At 47.4% G+C, this 11015-nt stretch overlaps 1 protein-coding gene across 1 annotated transcript; it reads left to right on the forward strand.

Annotated features, from left to right (window-relative positions):
* Positions 1 to 3048: 3048 nt before the first annotated feature.
* On the forward strand, positions 3049 to 6008 carry gbx2 (gastrulation brain homeobox 2). The gene is made up of 2 exons (XM_030354610.1): positions 3049 to 4046; positions 4806 to 6008. The coding sequence occupies exons 1-2, from the start codon at positions 3509 to 3511 to the stop codon at positions 5321 to 5323; spliced, it is 1056 nt and encodes a 351-aa protein (XP_030210470.1). The 5' UTR covers positions 3049 to 3508; the 3' UTR covers positions 5324 to 6008.
* Positions 6009 to 11015: the final 5007 nt, after the last annotated feature.

Here is an 11015-nt window from a genome sequence, read left to right on the forward strand (position 1 = left end):
ACCCCTCTACCTCTTTCTCTCGCTCTCTCTCTCTCTCTCTCTCTCTCTCTCTCTCTCTCTCTCTCTCTCTCTCTCTCTCTCTCTCTCTCTCTCTCTCTCTCTCTCTCTCTCTCTCTCTCTCTCTCTCTCTCTCTCTCTCGCTCTCTCTCTCTCTCTCTCTCCCTCTCCCTCTCCCTGTCTCTCCCCCTCTCTCGCCCTCTCTCCTCTCGGGCCGACAGCTTAAAGCGCCTCATGGTGTAATTATAGGCTGCCTGCAGAATCCCGCCACGTCCCCTCCACTTAGAACACACAATAATAATATCAGTAAACCCACCACCATTCCCGCGCCGATTTAAAGGGCTTCAAGGCGGCGGCGGGAGCGGGGGGGATGAGGGGGGGATAGGTGCGTGCACACACGCGCGTGCGTGTGTGTTTGTGTGTGTGTGTGTGTGTGTGGGGGGGATTTCGCATTTTGTCCATCGCAGTCGATGATGTAGAGAGTAATTGATGCGGCTGTTATTGGTGCGTGTGGCCGTGCTGATGGTCGTTCCTTATCAAGTAACCACAATACTCCCAAGACCTCCCAACACACACCCCCACACCCCCATCTGGTCTACCGACCCCCACCACCCCCCACACACACACCCCCCCATACACTCATACCTCGGCCGTAATGAATGAATGATCGAGCCGCGCTCGCGTGCAGCAAAGGTTTAATTAAATCATAGTCCAATCATAAGCCATGCTGTTAATTAAACTGGATAATTTATAAGTACAAAAGACGCTATTTATTAGCCCATCCGAAATGGCGAGAATGCGCGAGTGCGTGCAGGGCGCACGCTCGCGTAGACACTCGCCCCCCCTCGCACACGCGACCTCCCCCCGTTTACAACCTTTTACTATTGATGTCCCCGCGTGATTGATACTGAGAGCCAGAGTGCGGTGCTATTTGTCTAATGGCCGTGCAATTAAATCCCCTTGTAAATGACCCATGCCTCATTTGATCCTAATCTATGGAATTTTGATTGAATTTGTCAGCCCTAATTGAAAAATACTGCTATTTAATGTCTGCATCGCAGTAGCAGAGCAGGGCACGCACTAATGAGATCGTGTCCCAGTGACCCTGAGGAAAGATGTGGGCAGTGGAAGTGTGTGTGCGTGGGTGGTGTGCGTGTGTACGTTTATGTCCGTGCGTGCGTGTGTGCATGTGTGTGTGTATGCGTACATGGGTAAGTGTGCGTGTGAAGGTGTGTGTGTGTGTGTGTGTGTGTGTGTGTGTGTGTGTGTGTGTGTGTGTGTGTGTGTGTGTGTGTGTGTGTGTGTGTGTGTGTGCGCGTGTGTAGGTGTATATCTGTGTGACTGTGTTTGCATGTACACTTGTATGTGTGTAATGGGTGTGTGCGTGCATGCGTACCAATGTGTTTGTGCATCTCTGTGTGCGAAGGTGCGTGTGTGTGTGTGTGTGTGTGTGCTTGTGTGTGCGTGCGTGTGTGTTTGTGTGGACCGTAGTTCAGGAGGTCACGTAAAGACTTGACTGGGCCGCAAGCACACACATAAACACACAGATATTCATATGCTCCTGAGTGGAATCTGTAATCAGGTCCTCAGCCAGAGGCGATAACGCCATCGCTCGAGTCCAGGTTCAAGGAGTTCTGCGCTGATGTTGTTTTCACGCCTATTGGCAGAAATAAATGGTATGCTTACATCTCTTCCAACCATATCTTTTCCCTCTCTCTCTGACTCTCCTTCTCTCTCTCTCTCTCTCTCTCTCTCTCTCTCTCTCTCTCTCTCTCTCTCTCTCTCTCTCTCTCTCTCGCTCTCTCTCTCTCTCTCTCTCTCTCTCTCTCTCTCTCTCTGTCTCTCTCTCTCTCTGTTTCGCTAGATGGTCATTACTTGTTCTCTGTGTGGCATTTCAAACACATTTCCATTCCTCGGCTTGATGTGGGAAACAGGAACGGTGACACTGAAGAATAATACAACTAATCTACACTTAAAGGCCATTCAAACGCAGACAGAGAACTGGTTATAATGGTAAACCACAGAGGACGTGTACATAGCAGGTCGTTGTTATTTATGTATGGATGTAGGATAAGGTAGACAGATATACAGATAGATTGAGAGACAGAGATAGGTAGAGGGAAGATAGACAGACAGACAGACGGACACAGACAGATACAGACATACAGACAGACACATTGACAGACGGGCAGACGGACAGACGGACAGACGGACAGATATATAGATAGATAAAAGGTCCGGGATAAGGCTGAGTGTGAATCTGTCGGCCATTATGATACCTGAGTTCCGCCCTGAGCAGCCATCAGTGAGACGTATGCCTTTGATCAATGTACCTGACGCCCAGTCAGTCCTGGTTAAACACTTTGAGACGCTGGCAGTGCTTCCGGGCTCCCAGGGGTCCCGGCCACTGTTCTATAAATCCAGAGTTATAAAGTCCATCAGAACCGACGCAGTATAATAATGGTTCCTGTTGGCTTGCTCCATAATGACGGCAGGATAACGTGCCAGCTTTCCAAAATGAATGTCCTCTCATAAGTCATGTGAGACGGATGGCGTGTATCAAAATAAAATACATTAAAGTGTATAAAATTCAACACAATAACAATCACCTTAAAGCAATATTTGCATATATAGCAATAAAGTATAGTAATGTAAAGTGATATTGATATGAATATGAATAATATAATGGTGTACAAACCAGAGGATTGCGGAAGGCCAACAGACAGAGACAGACGAGAGACTTCACGGAGAAAACAGACAGTGACGGAGAGAGAGGCACACGAGGGAGGGGGGGCCCTAGACCTATTATTTACATAATATATATGGCTTATTATTTACAATGATGTCTTTTCACATTTCTAAATTGCCTGTGGTCCCAATTTGTGTAATTGGCATTCACCCACGAGACCAAGAGACGAGCGCCGCACGCAGGCAGTCCTCGCAGCGGACCAATAAGCGGCAGGCGCGCCAGGCGGGGGGCGGTCCTTGCGCGGGGAAGGGGGCGATTACACAGAGGGAGCGGAATTTAAATTCATTGCCAAACATCTGGATTTCGTCGAGCAGTAGGAAGCAATTCATCTCTCCGTGGGTGAGAAGGACGCGCTCGTGTTGTTTCGTTCTCAAGTTGAAGTGAACTTCAGCTATCAGCGCGGCGTGCGCCCTGCGCGCAAAAGGAGCGTTTTTTATTTGTACGGATCTCGAGGCGCTGAATTGAATTGAATTTAAATTAGAAGGCCGGGGACAGCTGATTCTGCTGTTTCTTCACCCAAAATATCTCCGCTTCACTTTAACCATCTACATCAAGGTGTGGGCGGACATCCATGGTTCCATGTCCCCGCGAGAAGGCGAATGTTCCTCCCGGGTTTGCGGCTTCAGATCAGCGGTCATCCTCTGAGTAAAGACTGTTGACGTCGCCGACTCAGCCCGAAGCACCAAGCGGGCGACCGTTCTCTAAAGCCCGCCTCGCTGTTCTTATTTCCCCGGCGGTCCACCGAACTCTCTGTCAGTTCCTATGAGCGCGGCGTTCAGCCCGTCCTCCTTCATGGTGATGCAGCGGCCCCTCGGAAGCACCACCGCCTTCAGCATCGACTCGCTGATCGGCGGGCCCCCGCAGCCCAGCCCGGGACACTTTGTGTACACGGGCTATCCGATGTTCATGCCCTACAGGTCGGTGGTGCTGCCTCCGCCTCCGCCGCCGCCCTCCGCCCTGTCCCAGTCCGGCCTGCAGCAATCCATGCCGGCCGCGCACCCCCACCACCACCACCCGCTGCCCAGCTTGTCCCAGAGCAGCTTCTGCTCCAGCCTGGCGGCGCAGGGCATGGCGCTGACCTCCACCCTCATGGCGTCACTGCCCGGTGGGTTCTCCGCCGCCGCCTCGCAGCACCAGCAGCACCACAGCCAGCAGCAGGAGGCGGCCGCCCGGAAGTTCGGCTCATCAAGGTCGCTGCACGCGGTGTTCGAGAAGAGCCAGGAGCTTCGCGGGGCGGACGGGGACGAGGGGAAGGAGTGCGCGCCGCTCCAAGGCTTCCACGAGTCGGACATATCCACAGGTAAGCGCCGCGCCGAGCGGTCTCCTGCCCATCTCGTTCTTATGGGGTTGGGAAGGTTGACACATGGTGGTTCCGTTATGAGATGCTTGACTTTAATGAAACAAACCGAGTGACTTGAGTTTTTTTTAATCTTTCGTTAAAACAACATATTCACAGAAGCTCGTGCGATGTTCCATCGACCAAAGAGCGGAATAATGCATGTTTGGGTGGAACGAGGCCGGGAGGGAATTTGATTAACAAACCGCATTTTAATTAAGGAATTAGTAGGCCTACTTGACCAATTCAAACCAAACCGAAAAACCAACCCGAAGTTTTCCATTTGGTTTTTCGTCTGTTTGTTGTCAGATGCTCCATAAGAAAACTCCAAGATTTGTCTTTTCAAATGCATGGCTAATTATTCAGCGAGTGGGCCCCCGGCTCCGAGGGCCCTGTCGCCTGTCTTTGTGAAACGGATGCTGAGCGCTGCTTGTCCCGAACGCCGCCCAGGGGCCAGGACCGAACGGAGGGATCGTTCATGCGTAATTACGCGTGAAATGTCTCCCTCCAACGATAATTTTGAGAGTATCTGTGGCCAAAAACGCACGTTTAAAAACACACACACTGTGAACATGGACACGGAACACCACCAACCGCATCCGTCATATTTAAAACTCATAGCCTAGTATACTTTCTGCGTTAAGGTCACTGTTTTTTGGGGGAATCGATTCAAAATGACGACTGCGTGATGCTGACCTGTTGTCTCCTTATCCCCGCGTGCAGCTCGATCCCACGGGAAGGACGACGGCAAGGACGACGAGGGTAGCCGCAAGGACGAGAGCTACTCCATGGACAGCGACCTGGACTACAGTTCCGACGACAACCTCACCGGCGGCTCCGCGTGCCAGAAGGACGACGGGGACGGCGGTGGAGGAGGAGGGGGGATAATGGACGGCCCGGGCGGCACGGGGAGCACCACGTCCACCGGCAAGAACCGGCGGAGACGGACGGCCTTCACGAGCGAGCAGCTGCTGGAGCTGGAGAAGGAATTCCACTGTAAGAAGTACCTGAGCCTGACGGAACGCTCGCAGATCGCGCACGCACTCAAGCTCAGCGAGGTGCAGGTGAAGATTTGGTTCCAGAACCGTCGCGCCAAGTGGAAGCGCGTGAAGGCGGGCAACGTGAACAACAAGACGGGCGAGCCCTCCCGGAACCCCAAAATCGTGGTGCCGATTCCCGTGCACGTGAGCCGTTTCGCGATACGGAGCCAGCACCAACAGTTGGAGCAAGCCAGGCCTTAAGGTCAAAGGTCAAGACGTGACTTAAAAGAAGCGCGTTGTTGATGGCTTTTCCAAGACGTTTGAACCGCCTTCGAGAAGCGGAGGCCCCTGGGTCACGTGGAGGTATATAAAAAAAATAGAAAAAGGGAAAGCCCAGAGCAGGTGATGTTGACGTGTTGTTGCTTTACGATCGATCCGCCTGTTGACTGGGATCGCACGGGCCAAAACACCACTCAACGAAGACACTTGAAGGGCCCTTAGGAGCCAAATGTAAATATCCAGGAGCACCGGATCTTGGGTGATTGCGGGACCAATTAAGGACATTTTAAATGATAACTCCTCTGTATATTTAATTCTAATGACGTTCTGTAAGCGTGTGTGCCCCCCCCCCCCCCCCCTAGATGCGGTTTGGTTGGGTCCTGAGGTGAGAACAGTTCACGCGGGCATTGTCTCCACGCCTTTCTCGCCTCAAGTCAGTCAAGAATCCAACGACCAATCAAAAACGGCCTCTTGTTGAGAGAAAACAAAAAAGGAACAACAATTGATTCCATGCCTTTTATGTATTTTCTTTTGTTTTATTTTCCTTGACAGAAAAAAATTGCTGCTAATTTATTTATTACAAAAAAATGTGCAGAATTGACTTACATTCCATGGCGTATGGGGTAAACATTATAGTGTCCATTAAAACCGAAACATTAACATACTTCATCTGTTTGTATCTCAAGCTCTTGTTTTTTCAGCGTATGATTCACTGAAGCGAACCAGTTTATTCCAGAACCAGTCGGATGCTGGCCAACTCCACCCATTTACCCAATATTCAAAAATAGTTGGACGTACCCGAGATGTCAATACAATTCTGTTGGTTCTTTAATTTATTTTAAATACGGTAAACCGGTAAGGTTTTTGAATCAAAAGTCAAAATAATATTTATTCATCAGCCTGCTAAAAACGCCGCTGCAAGCGTTGGAGATGTGACAGTTTACAGAAACACACACATGCGCACGCACCCACACCGACACGCACAAACAGTCCCGTTCAAGGGCCACGTTGATATAATGAGTAGAGCTGTTATTATAATCAAGTAAAAGAAAACCACTGCCTTGAAGGCCCATGGGCCTGCGGGCAGGGCACATTTTTATTTAATTTAAATTGTATTGAATGTAAAACTGAAGTTATAACGTTACGTAGCCTATACTGTTGTTCTGTTATAAAAACGTCTAATTAATTAAAGGAAAATACTATAAAACATAATACATTTGCTTATTCAAAATATTAACTTTAATAACGAATAGTTTAGCCTAATTAAGTATTTTAATTAATCAAAGAAAACAGTGAAATATGTGACGGGACACATTTTTGGCATCTCTTGCTGTTATCCCTTTGGTTTGGCAGTCAGCTCCCCGTCCATGACGCACTGTGTGTGTGTGTGTGTGTGTGTGTGTGTGTGTGTGTGTGTGTGTGTGTGTGTGTGTGTGTGTGTGTGTGTGTGTGTGTGTGTGTGTGTGTGTGTGTGTGTGTGTGTGTGTGTGTGTGTGTGTGTGTGTGCGATCAGTTTGTTCCTCTGCGAGACACGACGCCTTTAATGACCGTCCCTTAATAACCGAGGAGACAGCACGCGGTGCCAGGGGCGCTCTGTCCCGCGCTTCATTTAGCCCGCGTCCTGGCGAGCGGGGTGCGTTCCTGACAAAAAAAGAGAGAAAGAAATACTAATGTGAAGCACAACAACATCATTCCAGTCGGTTGGAATGCCTTTTCATTTAACACGACGGGAGATGATTCACGAATCTGATAGTAATAATGTTATTAATAATAATAATAATAATAATAATAATAATAATAATAATAGGCCTACTAATAATATCAATTATACCACTGTTACTATTAATATTATTAGTAGGCTATCATTCATATAATTACCTCGATTGGAAAAGGCCATTGAATACAATAGAAAACTAATTAAACAATAAAAATAATGATAATATCGCAATCCCAATACACTTCACAAGTGATGAAGAAAAACCCAAAATAGGAACAGGAAAAATAGAATGAGACATAAATAAATAAAACCAAAACGTATCCACATTTACACTATGAACACACAATAACGTGTAGTAGGAAAGCAAACTCTGGAAACATAACAGGACGCGTTTGAAGCAAAGTTGAAGTCCGTTACTGCCAATAGTCTATCATGCTCTTTTGTATTATGGCCCATATTTATAAACCGTTAGACTTTTACCGCGGCCACGGCGGTGATTCATGGTTTGGAAACCCTACCGGCCCGTTTCCTATTAATCTGAAATCCCAACTCGTCGCCCCAGCAGAAAAGGTGAATTATTGTAAAGCGCAGATTTATGGGTGCTGCCCGCACCCAGCCCGTCTGACAGTGACGCGGGCAGCAGATGAGTACTCTCACACACACACACACACACACACACACACACACACACACACACACACACACACACACACACACACACACACACACACACACACACACACACACACACACACACACACACACACAAACACACACACACATCGTCATTATTAAAAAAAATAAAGGCGCGAAAAACAAAGAAGTCAACTATTAAAATATATCGAAATAAAGGTAGAGAGAGAGGGAGAGAGAAAGAGAGAAATATATATATATATATATATATATATATATATATATATATATATATATATAGAGAGAGAGAGAGAGAGAGAGAGAGAGAGAGAGAGAGAGAGAGAGAGAGAGAGAGAGAGAGAGAGAGAGAGAGAGAGAGAGAGGACAGGGAGGGAGGGAGTGAGGGAAATAGAGAAAGAGCTATATGACAATTGGCCCCTAACTCTAATGAATTTTTTTGCAAATTGTAATCAAGCCGGGCCGTCGCGGTCGGCTGATAAATGGGACCCCAGGGAATTGGCCGCGGCACGGCTTCTCACTCCACCGTGTTCACCCCCCCCCCCCCCCACGCTCCCCCAGCCCTCTTCCACCGCGCACTAAATTAACAGCAACTTGTCTAAGCTTCAAATTAACCCCGATGATTAATTCTGATGGCGCAGGGGCCCCTGACTGCCGCGTGCCCTAATGGGGGGGAGTGTGCGTCTCTCTCCGCCCGTCGCCGCGCGCGACTCGACACGGACGCGAGCGGGAAACCCTGGAGTTTTTAACGCTCGCGAGAGACTTCGAGAGAGAGCGTTCGTCGACGCACGTAAGAGGACAGGTGGTACGAAAGCAGGTTATCACTCGCAGCGGTGCTTCGTTTGTTTTCACTTCATTTGCATGACCGGATATGTAAATGATTGTTAAAAAAAATCAAATGCTCGTCTCCTGAAGGGATGCAAAGCGCAAGTGTGTGCAGGCGTGCACGCACACCTCTGCGTGTGCAGGGCGATCCCGCCTCCTAATCGCTGATGACATTTCGACAATTTTGGTTAACACGATGTGAATGATAGAAAAGACATCTGGATTCAAAAGGAATACAAATAATATCTGATGAGACCTCTTGCTAAGCAAAAATGGCGGTAATACAGAATAATAACGACAAAGGTAAATCACGCTGCTATCAGTAGGCCTATTAATAAATAATTATTAGAATAATAATTATAAATAATGGGACAGGTAGGCCTAGATCATGTTCGTATCAGTATTCATAAATAAAAGCAATTATGATGATCATAATAATAAATAATAAGGTATTGATAATGTTCACATTAGCCTTTTTAAATAATAATACTAAAAATATTATTACTATTTATAATAAATAATGAGACAGGGCGATAATATATTTAGTATTTTGCCGCAATTTACCTAAACGTGATCACCTGCATAAATGCACATATTTATCATGGAAGTCCAAACTATTAACACACAATGTAATATAATAAAATATAAAAACACTGCACATTAAAATAAGATACATTTATAAAGTGTCTATATCGACAATAAAATATGGTCAGTGAGCCATTCATTTTCCCGCTGGACCCTGGGACCAGTGAACGGGCTGAACGAACGAATTGTTATCAATTATTGAATTCAATTAATAGTAGGCCTAACAATATAATGTGTAGAAAAATGACCTAAGCAAAATAAATCCTGAAGTCCTATAAATCCTATTTAAGCTGATCGGCGAATTTCTGTCGAGATAAACAATTTAAAGAGCTAGTGAAGCTGGAATATGAGATTATAAAAAAAATCGTTTTGGGAGAGAGTTTTAGGAAAGAGGGGGGCGTGGTATCTCCAAGGTAACTACCCACGTCCCCAACTTTGGGGTACTTTTTGAGCACTGTCGTTGTGTCACTGTTATGAGCGTTAATAATAAGTGTGAAGTTGTAAATTAAATGCGCCACACACCGTAGCTTAATGTTATAGGAGTCCTGAGTCCAGGAAGCCCAACTTTCTCTTGGACGGTGAAGTCCTCCACTGGCCAGGCAGAGCACATGTCCGCACACACCGCGCCACCCGGGCCGGGGCCCCATGGCCCTGACGTCAGACGACCTCGGAAAAGGCAGTCTCAGCAGAGTGGACCGTCCACGAAGTCTTATGGGGAGCATGGAAAAAACATCGGACTCCACCCCTTTTATTTTTGTAAATTGGGGACATATTTCAGTAGGCCTTACAGTGATACAATGGCATATTATGGCATGCATAGCCACAAACAAACACACACACACACACACACACACACACACACACACACACACACACACACACACACACACACACACACACACACACACACACACACACACACACACACACACAACAAACAAACAAAGAAACCCTTCAACATAAATATGTTGAAGTTCTGGGGGCGTACATTGGTATAGGCCTATTTAGTCATTTCTGCGCGTTCAATTGCACAGGCCTGTTCGTTCAAAGCCTATCTCGTACAACCAGACCATCAATCAACACTAATCTCCCACCTGGTGTTTACATATCTGTTTGATATGCACGCCACGCGAGATGAGGCAGATTCGGCCTTGTATGGATTTGAACCTTGACCTTTAATCATTGACCCCCCCCATCCCCCGAACCTCCCCCGTCAGGCCTAATGTTACTCTTGTGAGACTCAATTGAAACATTTAACGCAGCTACCTTCAAAATGATGACACACGATTTGAAACAAAATGTAGACTGCTATGAATATAAAAAAAATATGTAATAGGTCTACGCCTTCCATTTTATTTGAATACTTTCCATCCAGAGACCAAACACCAGCCTACACCCCGACCCTAGGTACTTCTCTCTCACCATAATGAAACCTGATCTCATTTGAAGCCAGCATGTGGTCCTAGAGACGGCTTCCCCTCGACCAGGGGGGCTTCACATCCCGGAGAGGCCGGGCCCACGCCCACCAGCATCAGCGTCGTGGCCCCGGACGCCTCGCTCCTCCCCAGTCCGGAGCAGTATCCATCTAAATCAGCCTGACACTCCGACGAGGCTCCGGTCTGTTCCGTTCACGCCTCATTTGTGCGCCCCTCTTGCGTTCATAATGCGCGAGCCCGCGATCGAAACCTCTGCCACGCGAGCCCGTAGCGACCGGAAGCACATCGCAGGCCAGCGCTCCGGTTCCCCAGGTGTCATGTAAAAAAAAAATATTAAAATGCACAAAAAAAGAACACATGACTAAAAACAATAAAAAACATGCGTATGGTGACAACTAGGTGATAAACCCACTGGCAAAAATATGCAGTGTAAATATACATAGGCTATACACAAAGTTTA

Source organism: Gadus morhua, chromosome 4, assembly GCF_902167405.1.
Source record: "Gadus morhua chromosome 4, gadMor3.0, whole genome shotgun sequence".
Taxonomy (NCBI): domain Eukaryota; kingdom Metazoa; phylum Chordata; class Actinopteri; order Gadiformes; family Gadidae; genus Gadus; species Gadus morhua.